The sequence below is a fragment of the Dipodomys spectabilis genome, unplaced genomic scaffold (genome assembly GCF_019054845.1).
Source record: "Dipodomys spectabilis isolate Male_0828 unplaced genomic scaffold, ASM1905484v1 ptg000023l, whole genome shotgun sequence".
Taxonomy (NCBI): Eukaryota; Metazoa; Chordata; class Mammalia; order Rodentia; family Heteromyidae; genus Dipodomys; species Dipodomys spectabilis.
Window position 1 is genome coordinate 7,219,729 of NW_024870700.1, and position 23,276 is coordinate 7,243,004.

At 38.9% G+C, this 23,276-nt stretch overlaps 1 protein-coding gene across 3 annotated transcripts in view; it reads left to right on the forward strand.

The window, feature by feature from the left end:
• Positions 1-23,276, forward strand: part of Gria4 (glutamate ionotropic receptor AMPA type subunit 4) — a 268,341-nt gene that overhangs the window by 203,915 nt on the left and 41,150 nt on the right. For 2 of the 3 annotated variants that reach the window (XM_042674862.1, XM_042674861.1), the window contains exons 7-11: positions 3,896-4,063; positions 5,345-5,449; positions 9,665-9,775; positions 16,332-16,538; positions 21,995-22,365. In XM_042674862.1, coding sequence (XP_042530796.1) covers positions 3,896-4,063; positions 5,345-5,449; positions 9,665-9,775; positions 16,332-16,538; positions 21,995-22,365 — 962 coding nt within the window. Of the gene's footprint in view, positions 1-3,895; positions 4,064-5,344; positions 5,450-9,664; positions 9,776-11,070; positions 11,138-16,331; positions 16,539-21,994; positions 22,366-23,276 lie in introns of those variants that run through there. The other variant, XM_042674863.1, reaches the window with a different exon arrangement.

The window sequence follows — 23,276 nt, forward strand, 5'->3', positions numbered from 1 at the left end:
ATAGAAATATAATATAGAAATATCTAATGTATATTTATATATAATTACTATATGTATAATTTTCAAAGCCCTTTTTGACATGATTTGAGGCATACCGAAGCCATTTAATATACAGTCAGTTTTCATTAATTGTAGAAGTTATGATCTGTAAAATTTCCTCAAGGGATAAATGAGCAAGTATTAAACCATCACACTTATGGTACATATCGGGCTTGTTTCTGTGAGCCTCTGGACACCACCTTTTCTCAACCAGTCCATGCATAGTTTTGCATTTGTGTGTGTGTTTCTATTTAAGGAAGTCTTTTTTTCATATATCATTGGCTCATTACTGCTAACCTCATAGTCAGCTACTCTCCAACTCAGACATGAATGAAACTTATTAACAAACTTGGTTACTCCATAACATACATCAGAGTTTAGAAACATTCGATAGAACCATTAGATATCCCTCAAGACTATATTTGGGACCATATTAAACAGTTGATCATCGGAGGACAAAAAGCACAAGAGTAGGGGAAACGTCACTAAACTCTCTACTAAAAGGACACTGGTTTACAGCATGAAATCAGAAACAGGAAGATAGTGTTCCCTTCTTCAACCATTGTCTAGACTGCACAATGGATGAATCCAATGTTTCACTACAAAAGTGCCCCCAAGTATTGATTGACAGTCACAAATAACTATTAGCTGGAAGACAAGTTCAAAAGCATAGAGTCCAACCGAGTGATGACTGATGATAAATACATCAATTGCACTTTAATTATTTAGTATTTCAATCAAGATTCAAAACGTGGTTTTCCATCCTGTCACTTCCCTACACCACAAAAAGGTCCTCCACAATCCATGAACAGGCCTTTCTATGGCTATAGCTACAGCCCTGTGTCACTTGTCAGGTGCTGGCCTTTTGTCTCACAGTCCTTCATCTCTTTTCTACCTGTCCCAGTCCAAACATTTCCAAAGGCTACCTTCAGTTCCACTCTGTCTAGGAGACTTTGTCTTATTCCACCAATAAACATGAGCTTTCCTCCTCTACACTAGGATCCTTGATGATGTAAAACTCATTGAGGATTTCATAGAATTCTTCACATACTTATTTCATACCCACAGGGCCATGATTGGTTGTCTACTCTCAGCTTTAGCCACCCTTGTGAGTCTGGACCAGTATCTAAACACAGTACTCAAAGAATTCTTACATGTGCTATGAAACTTCATCCTCACAATGCATACAGTTGATAGTTATTATCTTGTTTGTTTGGGGTTTTTTTTTTGGGGGGGGGGCTAGGTCTAGGTCTTACATTCCATAGCTAAAGAACATATTCCCCATTCCTTGTAACTTACAGTAGCAAAATTAGAATTTCTCTCAATTCTTTCTTTTCAAATTGCAAATCTGTACTCTGTGATTCCATTCTACCACTTTGAGAAACGGAACTCACGGTGTCATTCAGGTCATTGGGCAGGGTAATGGAGGGATTCTAGACTGAGATCTAGTTTTACTCTGCCATAAAATGCAACATTTCTCTAATAAGGATTTTCTCGGTGTTATCTAGAAGTGTGCCCATAAATACAGTTTGCTGGACTGTAACACAATGAGGCACGTGGGAAAGACTCAGAGCCTTTGAAAAGGTAAAAGCCAATTTAAACAACTGCTTCTTCCTATCTATCAGTAATATGACCTGTCAAATTCCACGCTGCCTTTGCTGCTGTGGCTAGAGGATTCCTTTGCCCAGGCTCACGGTGTGAGGTCTATTCTTTTGCTCTACTTCACTTACTTCACAAAGATGGATGGACTTTTTAAACCACAGCCAAGTGCATTTGCTTTTCGCCGCTATCTCTTCTCAGCTACTTTTTCCCTATTGAAATATCAACAACAGTTTTCTTTTATCCTCCCTTGATCCTGAAATACTAGCATTACATTTATCTCTTGCCTTTTATCTCTTTAGCAAGCGTCACTCTACTTGTTTTTATTTTGTTTTCTTTCTCAGTGATGATTTGATGGTTTTCTCTACTCAAATGTGTGTTGGTTCAAGCAGTAGAGGATGTCCATCTTTAGTGTATCTTTCAACTACTCTATCTTGTCAGGGGTGAGTTTGTCCTTAAACCTGCTTTACCATGGGGAGATACACAGGAAGGTTAATTATGTATCCTAATACAAGCTTATAGTTAGGTCTTCTATTATTGAAATGTTCTTTGCTAGAATTTATGAAATATTCCATGCTCTATCTATATCAGAGTTTTTCTCATCTTTGGAATGCTACCAATTATAATGACAATATTGCATACCATTGGCATTTCAAGTGAGTTTTCCTTGTTAGCAAGCAGAAAAATCCAAGAAACCATCTTCCACTTCCCATAGCACAAACTTATCCCTCATATAAATGCAGAACGATTACCACATAGGTAATCGCCTATATATAATATATTATATATGTATATTATATATGTAATATGTACCTATATATTATCATATATATACACCTATATATTACCTAAAGGACATGGTAGTCTTTGTGGTGCCATGCTTCAAGAAATTCCTGACCTATTTCCCATGTGTTCAATAATTCGCTAACCGTACTCCCTCAGAAAGGATTCCCAGATTCTACTTTCCTGTCGGCCTTTTCTCACTTCCCTTCTTACCTCAATTACCTTTTCCTGGGGTTCCCTATTTTCTCAGAGAGAAGCATATAGTGGCCCCATCAGAAAGCAGATGATCAATACTTCATATCTCCACTTTGATCCTGTTACATTGGAGTCAGCTGAATGATCAACTCTCACCTGCACTTACCATGTGTTGCATTCATTCCTGTTTAGCTCAGTGACTACATTCACTTGTGTTGAGTAAGTGAATGTTATTTCTAGCATGATACTTCTGAATAGCAACAGGCAAACCCACTAATTCTTCTGAGAGTCTAAACTAAGATATACACTTGTAATCAATAAATATAAATGAAATCTCAAAAAGCCCTAGTAGGCATTTTGCAGGATGAAAAGAATAAGAGAGCCCAGGTCTCTAGAGATCCAGTCCTGCCATGGACTTCTAGGCCCTATACTAGTGCTGCACACAGATTACACACTTGGACACAACAGAAAGACTTCCCCTGTGACCTCCTGATTAATGGGCAACTGTTTATTAGAATATTTATTTTGTTTAAAGTGTTTTCTCCTTTTAAAATTAAGATGAAGCCAGATACTGGTAACATATCTGTAATCCTAGCTACTCAGGCAGCTGTGATCTGAGTCCACGAGACTTTTATACATACATATACATATGTGTGTGTGTGCATGTGTGTGATTTATTGTAAAAATACTGTACATAGGGGTTACTCATGAAACTCTTAACTCCAATTAGCCACTAACAGCTGGAAGTGGCTCTAGAGCTACAGAGCTCAGGGACAGTGCCCAGGTCCTGAGTTCAAGCACCAGGACCATCTGGAAAATAATAATAAAGATGAAAGAATTTGGTATGCAGTTTTTGCTGTTTGTTGGGTTTTTTGTTTTCGGGGTTTGTTTGTTTGTTTTTGTTGGTCGTGGGACCTGAACTTTGGGCCTGGGTGCTGTCCCTCAGTTCTTCAGCTTAAGGCTAGCACTCTACCACTTTGCCCCACAGCGCCACTTCCAGCTTTTTCTGCTTATGTGGTGCTGAGGAATCGAACCCAGGGCCTCATGCATGTGAGGCAAGCACTCTACCACTGAGCCACCTTCCCAGCCCCAGGTATACAGTTTTTATATTCAAGTGAGAATAGGAATTTGTGATTACAGAGTAAAATAATTATCTGTAACCTAACTGCCCTTCAGAGAAGGTGGTCCTTTTGTCCCATACCCGTAGAAACCCCAGACGATTCCAGTGTGCTAGGTAAGATCATCACATTCATCACTGTAATCATTTTTGCTTCATTAGTACACCTCTGCCCTGACTTACGATGGAGTCCTGGTAATGGCTGAGACCTTCCGAAGCCTTCGAAGGCAGAAGATCGACATTTCAAGGAGAGGAAATGCTGGGGATTGTCTGGCGAACCCTGCTGCTCCATGGGGCCAAGGAATTGACATGGAGAGGACACTCAAGCAGGTAATCACACACATCCTCAATCCATCCCGTGCTCTTCCTCACGAGGCATGCTTAAGAACACCCATGAAAGTATTAGAGCACAAGTACATTGCAATGACTGTACCATTCTGAGATGTCAAGCTTGAATCATCCCAGATGCTTTGTTAGGTAGAATCTTGATGTTTGTATCTTTTATCAATGAGTAGTTAGGATGAACAGAGTTATTCAAACTCCAGTCCCTTAGCACAACAGATAAGCTCACTAGATGTGTTTGTTTGGTCAGGGCCAAACTGGAAAAGCTGCTGCCATCTTAAATACTGCTGAGAGGACACATTATATTATACATTTATAATTATATTGTGTATGTATATATTATAAAATATAATACAATGTCATATAATGATTAGACATTTATAATATATGTAATATATAATGACTAGACATACAATACAGATGTTATATATAATGACTAGATAGATTTAAATCTTCTGTAATGTCGTTGGTTCAAAGCAGAAAAGTGAACCAGAAAGACTAGTATCACAAAAAGGTCTATTTTGCCGGACACCAGAGGGTCACACCAATAATCCTAGCTACTGAAGCTGAGATCAGGAGGATCATGGTTCAAAGGCAGCTGAGGCAGAAGTGTCTGAGACACTTATCTCCAATTAACCAACAAAAAGCCAAGCTGGAGGCATGGTTCAAGTGATAGAGCACCATCCAAGAACTCAAGATAAGCAAGTGTGAAGTTCTAAGCTCAAACCCTAGAACTGGAGGGAGTGAATTAAAAAGAAATTTTGCATCATCTGAGCATGAGTATTTTTCACCATTTCTTATACCATAATTTCGATTTTCACAAAGAGAAAATGTATTCTAGAATGGGTATTGGGACTACCTATTCCATGATGTGCATAAAACCCAAAGTCACTAACTAAAAGTAAATGTTCGGTATATTCCTATAAAAAATACTTCATGTATTGAAGAAGAAATCTGTTAGTTGAAATGGAAACTTTATAAGGCATAAACACAGCCCTCTTCTAAGTATACAGCAAACTGGTTCTTTAGATCCCTTTGACAGTCTCTGATTACACTTCAATAGCTTGAACACTCAATGTCATCCTGGTATCTTGGTTGTAGCCTGTAGTTCTCCATCCTGTGTGGTCTCCATCTTGTGTGGTCTCCATCCTGTGTGGTCCCCATTCTGTGTGTTTTCCATCCTGTATGGTCTTCATCCAGGCAGGTGCAAAGTGGAGTGGATAAGGGAAAGGGCAAATGAGCACCTACGCTTTTCTCTTTCCTTTGCAGGTGCGGATTCAAGGGCTGACTGGCAATGTCCAGTTTGACCACTATGGACGTAGAGTCAACTACACGATGGATGTGTTTGAGCTAAAGAGCACAGGGCCGCGAAAGGTGAGGAACAATTTTAACCGTAGGGGCGGGGGGAGAGAGAAGATTCTGTGTTCCTAGTTTGCCTGTGGCATCTGTGAAGGGCTATGGGTGAGAGATTTCCACTTTGTCTTTAGAGAGTACTAACATGTAGTATTGTCTTGATAATCTGTGCTGAGATAAGTTCTTATGGCATAAAGCTGATATTGAATGATGTGCTAAAGCTGAAACTTCTAATTTACGCATTACCAAGATCCTCTGTTTATAATGGAATTATTATGGCCAGGGAAGAGTGCTTAGCAAAAAGAATTCCACAAAATAGGCTCTGAATGGTAGCCCGTGCTTATAATACTAGTTATACAGGAGAAGAGGTAGGAGGATTACACTCCAAGGTGTTTCTCAAGACAAAAGCATGATATTCTATCTGAAAGATAACTAAAGCAAAAAGGGTTAAGAACATTGCTCAGCTGGTAGAGCACTTGCCTAGTTTAAAACTTAGTAGTGCATACAAGAGACAGAGAGAGAGAGATCCCACAAAACTTACTGCACAGAAAAAATCAAGATGCAGTAAAGAGACAAAAAGCACTTCCATTTATTATTTGTGAAGCCATTTGAGAGAGGGAAACCACCTTCCTGACATTCTTCAAACAAGGCAACTGTATAACCCCACCAGCACCTTACAATGAACATGGAGGATTTTCTGTAGGATTTTCTGAGATTTCAAGGGGGGAAAAAAAAAACAGATGTTCAAGTTAGCATTATCTAAAACCTTTTTCAGTACTTAGTTGTTCAAAGAATTCTTTCCAAAATATGCTCTGATGCTTTAATGTCTTAATGATAGCTACAATTTATGAAATTCCTGCTACGCCTCACTACTGATCTTGGAGTTTTACATAATACTTGAATCTCATACAACAAGCCTGTGATTTGAATAGTATTAGATTCTTCCTTTGTGTCAAAGGAGAAAAACAGACTTTAGTTCAGATGCAACTAACTGTAGAATTTTCAATTATCTGGCCCTGCCTGAATCTGCTCTGGGTGGAATTTATTTTCTAGTAAGGTAGAACATACTTACGTGTGTGTGTGTGTGTGTGTGTGTGTGTGTGTGTGTGTGTGTGTGTGTGTGTGTGTGTGTGTGTGTGTGTGTGTGTGTGTGTGTGTGTGTGTGTGTGTGTGTGTGTGGTGTGCATGTGCCAGTCCTAAGACTTGAATTCAGGGCCTGAGCGCTGTCACTGAGCTTTTATGCTCAAGGCTAGCACTTTACCACTTGAGCTGCAGCTCCACTTTCAGCTTTTTGCTGGTTTTGGGGGTTAAGAGTCTCACCAACTTTCTTGCCTGAGCTTGCTTGGAGCTGGGGGTCCTAAGATCTCGGCTTTCTGAGCAGATAGGATTATAGGTGTGAGCCACTAGCACCCAGGCAAGATACTGAATTCATAAAGAGAGGAACATGTAGGCAGTGGACATGGTGAGGGCGGGGCTCAGGGTTAGCCTGGAAAACAGAGCTGATAGGTGGATCGAGGCAGGGCAATAACTGGGAAGAAAGCAGGAAGCAGCATTGTTAAGGGCGGGTCAGAAAGCACAGAGGCTTTCTCTGCTGTGCTTTGCTACTGGGCAAATGTACTGCTGCACCTGTGTTTCCATGGCACAGCCTTGAATACCATCCACCCCAACCTTTTAATGGCATGTGTGTGCAGGCTGCCAGCTAATACCCAAGACACTGAGTCTGTCTGCTACACATCAGTTAGGCAGGCAAATGGTGCCCACACGAAGCTCCTCTAACAAAGCAAGGATCCACGGTTCCCAAGAAGAAACTCGCTGGCTTCCCTGACTGTCTGCTCTACCCACTCTGCTGGCCCACTGCCAGCAAAAGAAAGCAAACTGTTCATCTGTGGAACAGACAATACTCTTGGTTAGGACCAGGCATGGTGGCTTACACCTGTAATCTCAGCTACTCAGGAGGTGAAAATGGGAAGATTGCAACTTGAGGCCATCCCAGGGAAAACCTTAGCAGGACCCTCATCTCAACAAATAAGGCAGTTGCAATGGATGATAGTCTGTACTCCGAGCTATGCAGTAGACATAGGTTGGAGGATCACAGTCTAAGGCCAGCCTCAGCAAAGATACGAGATGCTATCCAATCAATCGAGAACCAAGCAATCAATCCACCAATAAAGCACAAAAGGGCTGAGGCTTGGCTTTCGTGGTAGAACATCTCCTTAGCAAATGTGAAGCCCTGAGTTCAAATCTCACTACCACAAAAAGAAATAACAAAATAGTTGACTCATTAGTCACAAAGACAGGTCACCAAGCAGCCAACCTTTCATGAGAAAGAAAGGAGAGGCAGTAATACCAAGTAAGCTATTAGTGGTTGTGCATCTTCTCTACTGCTTATTGAGTCACAATGAGAGCAAAAACTAAGGTTTTAGGGGAGAGAGTTAACGAGGAAGTTGGGAGAGTCACAAGCAGTGTATCTTTACACCCAGCTGACTTTCACCTAAGACTCTTAAAAGAAATATGAAGTGTAAAATGGTGCAGGCCTATCTGTCTTCATTCTCCCGTGCCAACGATGCACTCGGGTATTCCATCAGGAATATTAACGTTTAAAAATGAGCCACCATGAGAAGCAGTGCTGGAGAGGCCGTGTGGTAAGTCTGAGAAGTGAGCAATCGCTCTTGTTCATTGCACACTTGCCTTAGCGAGGGAGCTAGCCTTGAATATGGATCAGAGCCAACCTATCGATTTGTCTCACTCCTGTAACTGAACATCGGATGGAGTCTCATTAAGCAGAGATGCAAATCTTTCTGAAGTCCAGGCCCCGACCTATGGTGGAGTCTTCCGAGTAGGATGATGAGCCCTAACCACTACTGACAGGTGACAGCCTCCTACAGTTCCAGGAGTTTTTCTCTCCCACCTTCCCCTTCCTCTCCCCTCTCTCCCCTCCTCTCCCCTTCTCCCCCTCACTTCTCTCTCCCCCTCCCTCCCTTCTCTTCCCTCTCCCATCTCTCTCCCTCCCTTCTCTGTCCCTACTCTCCCTCCCTCCTGCTCCCTCCCTCTCTCTTCCTCTCTCCCTTTCTCCCTCCCCCTCTCTCTTTCCCTCTCTCTCTCCCTCCCCCCCTCTCTCTTTCTCCCTCCCTCTCCCTCTCCCATTCCCTCTTGTGGTCAGGGGAGGTACTGGGGTTTGAACTCAGGCCCTCCTGTTGTCAGGCAGATGCCCACTCTACCACTTGAGCCACACTTCCAGCCCATTTCAGGAATTCTTTTTTTTTTGAGGGGGGTGGTCCGGTCATGGGGCCTGAACTCTGGGCCTGGGCACTGTCCCTCAGCTCTTCAGCTCAAGGCTAGCGCTCTACCACTTGAGCCACAGCACCACTTCCGGCTTTTTTCTTTTTGCTTATGTGGTGCTGAGTAATCGAACCCAGGGCCTCATGCATTTAAGGCAAGCGCTCTACCACTGAGCCACCTTCCCAGCCCCCCATTTCAGGAATTCTTAAGGATTGAGATTTCACCCAGTGAGGGCAGGTTATATGCCTGTCCTCATTATAGGAAACCAATGTGCATTTTTACATATCATTATCAGGACAGTACAAAAATATGTCTCTCAGTTCTATAGAAAGGTGAATTACAGAGAAATTAAGTAGCCTGCTCAGAGATCGTCAGCCTAAAAGAGGTGGAGATAGAGCAGAAGCCAAACTTCAGTTACTCCAAAGCTCACTGTCTTGACCACAAGGAAACACTGACCCCCAGTGTCCATATCATTCATTCATTCAGTCATTCACTTGTTCAACCATTCAGAGCTGGTGTGAGAATTTAGCCAGATTTTTCCATACATGTCTGATCAAAGGAGTTCTCCAAAGAATTAACTTTGAGTACAACAGAGGTCCCTCAATCTCAAGACAAACAACATTGCACATTGAGTCCACCATATATGTTTATTGAGTATTCATCTTATTTCCAGTGTCCGAAGGAAATGAATGTTTTTCCAACATCCCTTACCAGTTTAGTTTTTCTACTCCATGTCCGTAAATGACAAGCTTATTAAGTAATTAACAAGGCCATTATCTTGAGTACCAAGAAAACTGACTGGTCATCCTTTTATTTTTTTTAATTTGCTTTTTAATTTTCACTTTTTAAACAATTTGCCTCTTAACTTGGGTCTGGTCACTTACTTAATTAGATCATTCATTGTTCCAAGAAAAGGTAAGCGTGGTTTCAGGTAATTTTATTCTTATTATTTTACAGGTGGGTTACTGGAATGATATGGATAAACTGGTCTTGATTCAAGATGTACCCACGCTGGGCAATGACACAGCAGCCATTGAGAACAGAACAGTTGTTGTAACCACAATCATGGTAAGTTTTGGTGTATGCTTCATGGTGTTTCGTTTCGTGTACAGGCAGTTTTAATTCCCCAGCCATGGTTAACAGGGTGGGTATAGCTGATTCACCAAAAGTCTACTGAGGCTTTGAATAGGAGCCTGAGTACACTCAGTACTTTTGCTTGTGTTACCTTTTGTTGCATTGTTGTTCCTGGAAGAATGCACACATGTTAAAAACAACAACAACAAAAAGAGCATCTCAAACTCTAGTGGAAATGTGTAAAACACTTAAGACCCAGACACAGAACCTGAGCACCACAAAGTCAACATCCCGTCATGAAAATACCCAGTGGAAAACCCTATTGTTGTCATTACATTTCTACAGACATCAATGTAATCATAGTTAATCGTGTTTGAAAATGCTCCTGTTCAGGTTATCATCAGCTCAGTTTAATCATCAACAGAATGATTTCAATTGTCTGTTTATAAGAGTGGAGAAGTTAATGTGATGATTTTAATGGGCATGCTTTATATAACTGGATGCATTAGAAGTTAATTTTCTCTTATATTCATTTTTAATGTTAAAGAGGCTTTTTGCACCGATTATTTTTCTCGTTGACAAGTGAGAAAAACACATCTAATTTATTCTAAGAATTAAGAAAAATATGATTGCTTCATTTGACCATGCAAAATGAAAACTATGCCACATTTTAAGGCCGCTTTTACAACACGGCTTTCGTGTTTTAAATAATAGAATATCATATATATCTTTCCCCCTCTTCTAAAGTCAAACATGCCCTTTAGAGTCAATGGTAGTCAAGAGAGATCAACAATCGGTGACCTTTCCTATTTAATTTCCAGTTTTATATCCTCGGCTCACTGTCTCTTTAGGCAAAACAAATGATTAATTATGTATGGAAGCCTTTGCTTTAAATAAAATGGAAGCCTTTTATGTTATTTAGGGTTTTTTTTTTTAGCTTACATGATTTTAATTTTTAGCTTTAGGTTTTTTAGTGATGCAACACTGGCATTGAAGTCAGAACATGAAACACCAAAGAGAAGCATTTTTAGGTTGCAATTAGTTGCCTCTGCCTTGGATCCACCAGCTTCTAAGTCTTGATTGGAAGTTAATGATTTTTAGAATACAAAGCAACCAAAAGCAGTGTCTGTGTAAACCTTTCTAACTTAATCGTGTACTATTTGCATGGGACTTTGAAAAGCAATATAAATATATATTTCTTTTCCTAAAAAAAAAAGGCCACAAAAGTAAAAAAAAAAAAGGCCATGGTAATGGAAAGTCAAACTTCAGCACGGTCCTCCTCTTTGCAGCCTCTGATGAAGAACCCTATTTTCAGAAATTGATCAAGGACGAAAAGAGTTCCAACGATGTTCGACCATTCCCAACTAAGGTTCAAATCTTGTTCTCCTGTGTAGTAAATTTAAGCTTATTTTTCATGTGGAATTCTTCTTGGTTGACCAAACTCTGGACTGTAGAAAATAATTTTTTTTAAAAAATTATGTGTGACTTGTCTGAGATTCTAAAAATCTGAAGAAGAATTAATCCTCAGCCTCTTCAAGAAGATAGAAGTTGAAAAAGAATCATTTAGAAATTCTGACATACCAATTCCCATTTCATACAATGAGCTCCGAATACATAAAGAATGAAATTATATCATTCCTATTTCCGGGGGTAGATTTTCTAAAAGCCAAAATCTGATTTTGTGGGCTTGTTTTCCCAAATATACCGTGTTTCCCTTAGAAAAGCTTTTTTGAATATTTTTGCCTGTTTTGTGAAATAAATGTGTTAATGTTCACTATAGGTATAATGTAGCGAGTATCCTTTTCAATCCCTGCTACTAGAGATTGAATATATAATTCATAAAACCAAAATACTGAATTGAATTTTCAAGCATGACTAGTTCTGGGGAAGGCATGCTATAAAAAAAGTAAAATATCCAATTGTTTCTATATATGTGAAAAATACTCTGTACAAAATATCTGTTGTTTGACAATGATGCCATCAATATTTTTGCTATCAAAATAGTGTAATCTTAGTGTCTGTCTTTTGTATAACAATGTAATCTTCCTTTAAGTAATTCATCTAGTATTTACAACTGCACAATCATTCAATAATTCCAAAAAGCATACTAGAATCCTTTCCCTGAAGGTATCTTTGTATTTACATTTATTGATAACTCGGCCACCTCATTCACTTTGAAAGAAACATTATTGTAGATGAATGAGGTATTGACACCTGCATGTAATAATTAACTAAATTCATGGAAACACCCAGTACAGATGGGATTGGCTAGATATTGTAATGCATATACTATGGCTATCTAGATACAGAAAGAGGATAAGAATGAGCAATGGAAATGATCCATCTTGATCAGACTTGATATGGCATTTGATGTTTTTAAAAGTTGTCTTTCCTTTGTGTATGCTGTTATTTATATGTTGATACACTGTAATGATGTGTGCTACTGTTAAATAAAATTGATTGAGAAATTCAGTTATTCATCATAAATATTTATTGAGCGTCTGCTGTATGCTAGGCACAGTAATAGACCCTGGGGATATGTCATAGAGCAAAACAGACAAAAACTACACTCAGGGGAACTTCATGTCATAGTGAGAGAAAATGGATTCATAATTCATGCACAAAACAGTGATCATTTGGAAACAAAACGTAATGTTATTTTTTTATGCTACTGGGATTTTTTTTTCCTCCAACAGTATTGTTTATATCTACAAAGTGATCTTATTTTTAAGGATGACTTAAATAAATCCTCACTACCTGAAGGTAGTCATATTGTTTATGGTATAGCTAAATTGAAATGGAAACTAAATTGGCATTTTCCTAGTTTTATCTTTAGGCTTTATTGACTACAGATTTTATCACACTCTGTTGTTATACATGACACAGCGACTGTTTGCATTCAAAGTAATAATGTTGGGCCGTAGGACTAGGTTAAGTATGGCAACTGTGGAAAAGGAAATTTACAGCCAATTTGGAGAGAAGAGATGTGTGGTCATCTTCCCTCTAATTTCACTGCCTTTTTTGGCTACCGAACTGTATTTAGCAATCAAAAGATGTTTCAATGATATTTCAGACAAGTTCTTTCTTCTCAAAGGTTTACTACTAACATCAGATAGAGTGGGTAGGACACATTATTTAGCCACAATGTATTTCCTTCTGATTTATAACAGTCCTTTAGGAAGAAATTCCATAAAACCAAATTTACTCACTATACCCTCAGAATTATCTTGCAAACCTAAAAACAACTCCGCCCATCTATCACACTTAATCTTTCCAGAAGTTTAGGCAGTATTTAATATGTTTTCGCCTCTATGTAAAATTTTGTGCCTACACAAAAAATGTTTTACATATACACAGTATGCACATTTATAATAACATACAAATATATGTTTATGTATGGATAGACATATGTACAAAAACACAAAGGCATTATTTTCTTCCTTGTACCAAATAGTAACACGCCCCCCTCTGCTAGGTATACATTCCATCAAATGGCTTATTGCTTTTTAACTAGGCTATTTTTGCTGAACTTAAAATGTTCAAACATTCAAGTTACTTGGGGTTTTTTGAGGAGAAAAAAATCTCCACTGCCATCTTAAAACATGTTTACTCATACAGTATATATTTTCTATTAAGATTCTTTGGAGAGTTAGCTAAGCATATTGGCTGAAAATTAACTGATTTCATTATTTAGGTGGTTTTCAAAGGTCATTGTAGTGGATCTTGGGGGCGATATTTAGAAAAGTTAGTGTTCTTGCTACTAAGCATCTTGTTTCCACAGTCTTGTTATTGCTAAAGACAGAAAGAAAAGGATGGTTTGTTTGAGATTCAACTAACCTCATTTTGTTTGCTAAATACAGTAGGAAAAGGATTCTTGTTTGGGACTCCCCTTCACTCATTTATATCAAAGTTCACATAACTGTGATTATATTTCCTTCCATCTATCACAGGGCAGATGTGCAGCACCGTCACACGATGGAAGTTATCATCATAAACTGGTCATCACTAGGAAGAAATACTTGTAAAATGACTTCCAAGAGATTGTTGTCCCACAGAGCACCGTTAGTGACAGTAAACAAGACAATAAACAAGGTTATACTATTCAGAAGGAGAGGTCACATTTCACTCCTCAGATCCTTCCATTTCTACTTGTAATTGAACGCCTGGGACCCTAATAAGACTTCTGCAAAGATGCCCCACAAATCCCCTTAGTGATTTGCTAGAAATCATGGGCCATCTCGGTTTGTTGTATCTATCGAGATTGGGTATACAAATTGTTTCAGAAATTCAGATAATTCGAAGTGTAAACGTAACTCACACACTGTCATCTGTTAGCTCTGGGAATTACACAACCTCCCTGACTCCTCATGTCTCCATGTGCAAATGAGGAATGCCTACTTGAAGGTGTGGCATTACTAAAAGGGCATAAAGACTTAAGGCTTTGTATCTGGCATGGAGTAGCACTAAGTAAGAGTTGTTATGATTTTTTCACTGCTAAATATTATTTTCCCCACCATTCGTACCGCTGTAACCTGACTACAAAAAAAATTTATATGACTTGTCATCACAAAAGGACAAGACAAATTTTATGTATTTTTTTTGGAATCTGCATCTCCTAGCAAGCTTGTCTGGCACACAGGAGATGTTTAGTAGATGTTTGATTAAATAATAGCCATGCAGATTTTCATTAAGAAAATTGTTCACTATATAATACAGAGAAAATTGAACAGTTTAAATTACTTGCTAAATTTAACACCGAATCAATACAATAACATGGGTACCTAACATGCATGAAAACTTAGGGACAAAATTCCTGTTCAAAAATCTACTTCAACCTTTTGCCAAATGAGTCATGCTATGCACCTTCACATAAATCCTCAGCTTGTAGTACGATATAATTACTTCAGTTAGAATGTTAACCATTCTGCCAACATCCTGCTATCTATATAATCATTCATGTTTTGATTAAGCTATAATAAAAAATATGCCCAGATTGTTCGCAATGACTACTACTGTTTTGCAGTGTATCTTAGAAATTAACCTTACAACAACTTGCCAATCTTCTTCAGCACACTGATAATTTGGAAAAAAAAAAAAAAAACTCCTAGAAAGTGGCAAAATGTTTTCTATAACATTTTTTATCATTAGTGATGATTAGGTGCCTAATTTTATGCAGGAAACTTTCTTTACCTTTTTTCCTTCAGTGTTAGAATATTTTGTCAAATGCCAAGAAAGGGGAGCTATATGAGTGACTTGGCCAAGCCAAGTAAAAGCAGAACAGAGAAAAAGGATACACAGAAAATCTTGGACAATTTTTCCATGTACAGTCACATTTAGGGCATCTCTGTGAGAAAAAATCGTTTAATTTCTACATTCTATTGAGTCTTGAAAATGGAGTTGTCCTCTTGTAGTACTTTAAGAAAAAAAAAAAAAAGGTCACTGCTGGTGTGGATTGCCGTGTTCTGCAAAGTAAATTGTAGCACAAAGCTCCGAGAGCTAAGTCAACTTCGTCAGTCACAGGGAAAAGGAAAGATTACTGTCAACCACCACTACAGGTGATAACACACTCTATAAAATACATGTTACATTCAGTAATGTTGGGCCCAAAAGTAGTGAACAAATAAGATGTGACCAAAAACTCTCTCCGTACTGGAGATTCATTACACTACCTTTTAATTGGTGGCTTTAGGTGCCATTTATAAAATCAAATATTTTTTTTGCATGTCTCTTTAATTGATGCTGTTAACTGGTTTGATGTGTGTGTTATATGTATCATAAAAGCCTAGAAGTTACTAGCCACCGACATTTTATTTGTAAGCATGGTCACAGTAATTCTTCATATTTTCTGACTCACTTGCTTAGAAAACAAAATGAGAATACCACTTCGAGTGTTTACTCACAACTACAGAACCATTAGCTTCCACAACCTTTTTAAAAGTAAAAAACTAGACACTGTGGGAAAGCAATTTTAATGCAAGTAACAAGCTACATAGGATTTCTGAACTATCAGTTTGCCTCTTTGAACTATTCTGCAGCTACTGCTTGCTCTGAGAAAAGCATTAGTGATCAAAGAAAAATGATAAAACACTTTCCCTAAAGAAAGTCACAGCAGAACATGGCTTAAAAAATGGACTACGTGGAGGCATGTGGCCTTTAATAAGCTTTCATTACACTAAACTGAACACTAAATAGCTCTTCATTTCATGAAACATTTCACACGTGCTCATTTCATTGCTAAAGAAGATAACGCTCTCTAGAGAAATACCAATGGGCATTTTTCCTATCACCACCACAGTGCTAGGTATGTAACAATCACTCAATGGGCAGCTACTCTGCAGATTTTACTCTGCAAGTTCACATCCTTCTAAACATATTCATATACTGATCTGTTTAATGTGTAGCCACCTCAACTCATCTATGCTATCAATACTAAAATCTGAAACAGGACAGTTACATGAAAGGTTTTCAAACTCTGACCCTGGACAGTTACAGAACGGTTTTTCAAATATTTTACAGTTTCTCCTTTACAGTTCTACTTCTCTCATTATAGGAATCCCCCTATGTTATGTACAAGAAAAATCACGAAATGTTTGAAGGAAACGACAAGTATGAAGGATACTGTGTGGACTTGGCATCTGAAATTGCAAAGCATATTGGTATCAAGTATAAAATTGCCATTGTCCCAGACGGAAAATATGGAGCAAGGGATGCAGATACCAAAATCTGGAATGGGATGGTAGGAGAGCTTGTTTACGGGGTAAGCAAATCCATTTATTGAAAACTTCACTTCCTTTCGTTAGGTACGTCTTCGTGTGTACACATCTATTACCGTTTGTTCAGTTTACCGCTATGTTCCCAGAGGCATAAAGAATATTCCCGTGGCTCCGTACTTCACTAAGAAAAAAGTATGCACTTTCCAAAGAATGACACTGGTATTGACTTCAAAATCAGAAAATATTCACATTCAGAATATGCCATCCTACTTTTAAGAAATGACTGGTGAATCTGTGCTATACCGTTAGAACCGTGAAACAGTTCTACAGTTTTGTGTTAGTTGACAAATTACAGGAATGGATTTCCGCCAACAGTGTAAAGTTGGTCATTTTTTTCCTATTTATCTACTCATTACATAACCAGAGTTCATAACTGCTCCTAAGTATCTTTTAAGTAACCACTCATCACACACTTCTTTAGTTTTTATAAAAATATTCACCAAGGGGCATACAAATGGAGAGTGGAAAGGTAGGCAAACGCAGTCATATTCAATGTACATTTGTGAAAATGGAACCCTTCATTTGTATTAAATATCAGGAGGCATTGGAAAGGAGAGTGGAAGGGCGGATGAATGCAGTCACTGTGTTCAATGCACCTATGTAAAAATGGAGCCAAGTCAGTAGAGGATGACCTGGGTGGGGTGGGGAGAGATGGGGGAGAGCAGCGGGAAGGGTGACATTGATCAACATGCATTGTACTTTTTGAATGATATGTTGAATTGAAACACACCCTTTGTATAACTATTTAAAGATAATCTTCAAAACATATTCATCAATAATGTGAGAAGCTTACAATTCCCCCAGGACACCACCAATTTACACTTTATATAATGCATCTGTTTTTAGTTCTTATTCTAGCATCCATAACAACACACCAAAGCTAGAATTTTTCTGCCTCCCACGAAGCAGCCGGGCTCTTCCCTATTGTATGAAGGGTATTCCGTGTAACATTGATAGCCAAGGGCAAAAACAGCACCATCCTCCCCGCCTGAACGAACAAGATCACAATCACTGCATCGGCCACCACTGCAGTGTGTAAAATCGGGCTGACGGTTAGGAGAGGCAAGCTACGCCTATACATGAGAAACACAGTCTGTATAGAATTCACAGCAAGCCCTGCTTAGCCTGCAACCGAAGTCACATGTGCTTGAAATGTGTTCTGAAGTTTCTTAAAGCTAGGCTTCTGTTTCACATTTCACTTTCAAAGCATTTCTTCTCTGCTAATTCCCTTCACAGTAAAAAGGTGATAGAGAGAAAGCTGGGTGTGACTATCACCTGTCATGCTAGCTACTCCAAAGGCTGAGATCTCAGGATCTCAGTTAGAAGCCAGCCCCAGCTGGAAAGTCCAGTGTGACTCTTATCTCCAGTTGACTACCAAAAAAAGTCAGAAATGGAGCTGTGGTTCAAGTGGTAGAGCACTAGCCTTAAGATAAAAGAAGCTCAAGGGCAGTGCCTAGGCCCTGTGTTCAAACACCAGGACTGGCACAAGGAAAAAAAATCATTCCCCAGGGGAAAAAAAGTACCGATGGAAATCTTTAGGACTTAAGTCCTCAGAGAGACTCGAATTCCTAGCCAGAAGTGCAGTCATAATTCTGCATCTTGTTTCTCAGGACATGAAGCAGTGAGTATTTTCTGTCCAGAACAGTATCGCAGCTAAAAGTCTCAGCAGGAGGAACTGGTTAGACATTATAAAGCCATCAGTTTTATATCCATGAGGGAGGATTGCTGACTGCTTGCGTGACCCTTAAATGAAGGCAGGGAAATGCAGCTTTTAAAAAAGCAAATCATATTTTACCCCCAAATTCATGAACAAGTTCATAGTGAGTATTACGTTTCAAAGACAAAAGGGCCTCTAATATATTTGTTCTTGCATGCTGTTTTAAACTTCTGGTATAGTAAGCAACTTTTAGGCATTTATGTTATTGTGTTAGAACTACAGATTGAGCCTTTTATGAAAAATACTTGAGACCAAAAAATTTCAGAATAGGAGTCTTTTCTGATTTGGGAAGATTTGCATATATTTAATAAAATATTTTGGGAAAGGACCTCCAAGTCAAAAGCACAAAAATTCATTTGTGTTTAGTCCATACCTTGTAGATGGTTTGAATGTAATTTGGTATATAATTGTAGATAACTTTGTTCGGTAAACCAAGTTTCTGTACATTGAACCAAATCTTGATCACAACCTATATCACGTAGAATTTTCTACATGTGTCAATATGTTGACACTCACTTCAGATGACTGACTTTTAGATTGGGAATGGTCAGTATGTCATATTGACAAGAAAGAGATATTCCTATACTATGAAAGGAAATGCTGAGAACACAAGAAGACAATGTCATAGAACTGCCACAAAATTTAAACTTGCATAGTGTGGCCAAATGTGGTACTTCGTGCCTGTAATCCTAGCCAAAGGGAGACTGAGGCAGGAAGAGTATTGGCTCAAGGTCAATTTAGGCTGTGTAGAAATTTTGAGACAAGCCTGGGACTGCATAGCAGAGCCTTGGGTCAAGAAACAAAACAATGAGTTTCTACTTTTCCCTGTAGAAAACTGGAAAAGATAAACAGGAATGTAAAGAAGCGCAAGCAGGTTCTAGAGATCAAGGTTGAAAATGCTTTCGTATAGGTGGTTCTGGGGACATTGCAAATTTGTGATACTTTTGAAGAAAGGAGGAAAATATACCTTGACATTAAAAAAATGTCTTTTTTTTCAATGACTGGACATCAAACCCAGGACTTCATATGTGCTAAACAGGATTCTTTCCACTAAGTTACATCCCCAGTCCTAGAAATTTATCTTAAATAGTCAAGACATGTGTGAAAACTTGTCTTTAAAATTTTTTCATAGCTACAGTTTTAAATTGTGCAAAGCTGGAAACAGTACAGCTACCCCACAAAATAGGAATTTGACTGAATTTTTTAAAATTTTCACTGTATATAAGATATACAATATTTGGAATAATAGAAACTTAATTTAGATTTGCATGTTGAAATAAGAAAATAGATATCGTGTTCTATTGAGAAAAGAAATCATGAAACATAGTTTTTGTGTGGCTCTATTTTGTAAAAAGGGAAAAATAGGCCAGGTGCCAATAGCTCTTTCCTGCAATCAGCTACTCAGGAAGCTGAGATCTGAGGGTTGTGGTTTAAAACCAGCCAGAGCAGGAAAATCTGTGAGACTCTTTTATCTCCAGTTAACCAGCAAAAAGCCAGAGGTAGAACTGTGGCTCAACCAAAAAGCTCAGAGACAGTGTTTAGGCCCTAAGTTCAAGCCCTGGTACAGCCCTCCCTTCTCCCCCAAAAAAGGACAATCATCTTAGAGCGAAGTCTAGCAGGGAATAAAGAATGAAGAAGAGTAAGTGATAAGAGCAAGATAACACAGTCTAATTTGTGATCTGCTTTTATGTGCTAATTTTTCTATTGCAGGTTCTAATATTACTTGTATATGGAAAATTATTGTCCTTGAAATGGTAACAACAGACCAAATAATAGTTCTCGTTTTAGCATACATGGACATTTAGGCTAAAATGTCCGTGTATTCTCACTTGAAGGGGTATAAGGCCAAATCTCAGTCCCCAAGTGACAGCCTGATTTCAGTGTATCTTCTCCATCCTCATTCCTGGCTGACCCTCTCACATCAGTCCAAGGAGCCCTAGGATATGAAAATGTTTGTCATTATGTTTTTGGTGTCAAGTGATTTTATTTTTATTTTGTCAGTCATGGGGCTGAACTCTGGGCCTGGGCACTGTCCCTCAGCTCTTCAGCTCAAGGCTAGCATTCCACCACTTGAGCCACAGGGCCACTTCCAGCTTTTTTCTGCTTATGTGGTACTGAGGAATCAAACCCAGGGCCTCATGCATGCAAGGCAAGCGCTTTACCACTGAGCCACCTTCCCAGCCCCAAATGTGTTTATTTTAAAGTAAATCAAAACTCCTTTTCGATGTAAGGATCATACGACTCTTGGTTTCTACACCTCATTTTTTTTTTTCATTTGATTTTTGAGTTGCTAGGATTAAACAGGCTCAGACCCCAGAGCAGCCGTGATATGTAAAACTCCTCACTCAAAGCCTCCATCCACAAGATGGAGAAAAATAAGATTGTTAAGAGCATTAAATGAACCATTTAAAATATTGTCATCAGCATCAGATATGAAATCCCTCAATACACACTCACTAAAAGCCTATTAAGGATTTTAATAGATAATCACAGGAACCGCTTTGAAATAAACAGACAAGCGATAGTCTCATTTTATACTCATAGACACTGGAGAGAGAATTGCTGACCATCAAGAACTCTGAAAAGGAGGCAACCGAGTTATAATCGTAATATCTTCTGAAGTGACTGTGTCCCAGAATCTTTTTATTAATGGGAGTAGAAAAATGAAAGGATGTGCCAGGGGAGGAAAAGCCCATTTCCAGATTTTTGTGGGGGACTGAGTTGAAAAATGTTGTCAAACAAAGGCTTGTCTTTTATCATACAAACACAGACTTTATGATTGGTTTTTCTAATAGCTGGAAAGGAAGAAAGAAGAAAGGACTGTTTGAAATTTGCAATTCATAACACTGAGGGTGGCCAAGTAATGAATCTGTGGCAACCTTCCAAATGAAACAGAAAGGGCTGTAGCCTAGCAGCAGGCCTGGCCAAGAAATTCAGAAATTCAGCCATATGGAAAGACTATTAAGTCTCTTCCTCTGCACTCTTCCAGATCCTTAAACAGAGTCATTTGAGTTCAAGTTATTTTACTTATCCACTCTTTCCTATTGCTCATCCTCTTATCAAACTGCTAGCACCAATACAAATGTTGTGCACACTCAGCCATGGCCAGGTGCTAGCATCCAAAGGGTGAGGCCCAAATTTGAGTTCAGCTTTGGCTATAAGACTTTGTTTCAGGGGCTGAGAAGGTGGCTCAGTGGTAGAGCACTTGCCTTGCATGCTCGAGGCCCTGGGTTCGATTCTTCAGCACCACATAAGAAAAAAGCCAGAAGTGGCGCTGTGGCTCAAGTGGTAGAGTGCTAGCCTTGAGCTGAAGAGCTGAGGGACAGCACCCAGGCCCAGAGTTCAGGCCCCACAACCGGACCCCCCCCCCCCCAAAAAAAAGACTTTGTTTCAAAAACTAACTAAATAAGAGAGAAGAGAGGAAAAAGAAAGGAGGGAGGGAGGAAGGGAAAGAAGAGAGAAGAGGAAGGGAGGGAGGAAGGAAGAGAGGGAAGAAAGGAAGGAAGGAAGGGAGGGAGGGAGGGAGGGAGGGGAGGGTTGCTGTAATTTAGCTACTATCTTATGGAAACTACATTTTCATCTTTAACTGTGATTATTCAGAGAATCCTAGAAAGAAAAACTAAAGTGAATGCATGATCAGTTGACTTTGCATGGATCACTCTAATGCTAGACGCTTCACGGAATCTATTAATGATGTGCTTGCATGTGTCTTTTCTCTTATAGAAAGCAGAGATTGCGATTGCCCCTCTGACGATCACTTTGGTACGGGAAGAGGTCATTGACTTCTCTAAGCCCTTCATGAGTTTGGGCATCTCTATCATGATCAAAAAGCCCCAGAAATCTAAACCAGGAGTGTTTTCCTTCTTGGATCCTCTGGCCTATGAGATCTGGATGTGCATAGTCTTTGCCTACATTGGTGTCAGCGTGGTCTTGTTCCTAGTTAGTAGGTTCAGCCCTTATGAGTGGCACACGGAAGAGCCGGAAGACGGAAAGGAGGGACCTAGCGACCAGCCTCCCAATGAGTTTGGCATTTTCAATAGCCTGTGGTTTTCCCTGGGTGCTTTTATGCAACAAGGATGTGACATTTCACCCAGGTTAGTTTCAAAAAACAGCTCCTGCCCAGATTTTCTAAATGTTGAACCGAATTTAACTATTTTAAATCTCTGAAGTTTCCTTCTCCTGCAAGTAACCAGTATTTGATTCACAGAAAAAAAAAAAAAAAAAAAAACAATTGCAATTCTCAAATTACCATAAGTGTAGTCACAGCCAATTTCTTGGTTTTTTTAATTAATTTATTTATTTATTACTTTTTGTGGGGGTTTTGTCATTCATGGGGCTTGAACTCAGGGCCTGGGCTTTGTTCCTTAGCTTCTCTGTGGCTCAAGTGGGAGAGCACTGTCCTTGGAGCAAAAAAGCTTAGGAACAGCATCCAGGCCCTGAGTTCAAATCCCACAACCAGCACATACACACACACACACACACACACACACACACACACACACACACAAAGATTAAATATTAAATTAAAACCAATAGATGTCACTTTTATAATAATAAATAGTAATGGAGCAGTATAATGCTAGAAATACAAAAGTGTGAAATGAATCTCCATAGTTAAAAAAAAGTTAAAAAAACAATTTGCTCAAGAAATGTAGCTTTATTATGAAAAATAATTATTACAAATATTATTACATGTTATATTTTACAAATTACAAAATATTTTATAAATATTATTGAATTATTAAATGTTATGTCAATTTTACCTTTTCCTCTGTGCACACACTCGCACATCCCTCACAATCAGAGAAAGGTAGAAGCAGGAAAAGTTTCATTCCAGTGTATTCAGGTACCATAGGACATGGTTTGTCCGCCACTCAATTCAGAAATTAAATGCTCATTGAAAAAAAAAATCCTTGCCTATCATCACTGTGACCAACACTAGCCCTTCATCTGGTCCAGCCTCTCCAAGGCAGAACTCTAATGGTTGTCAAAGTTGGTCTATTTC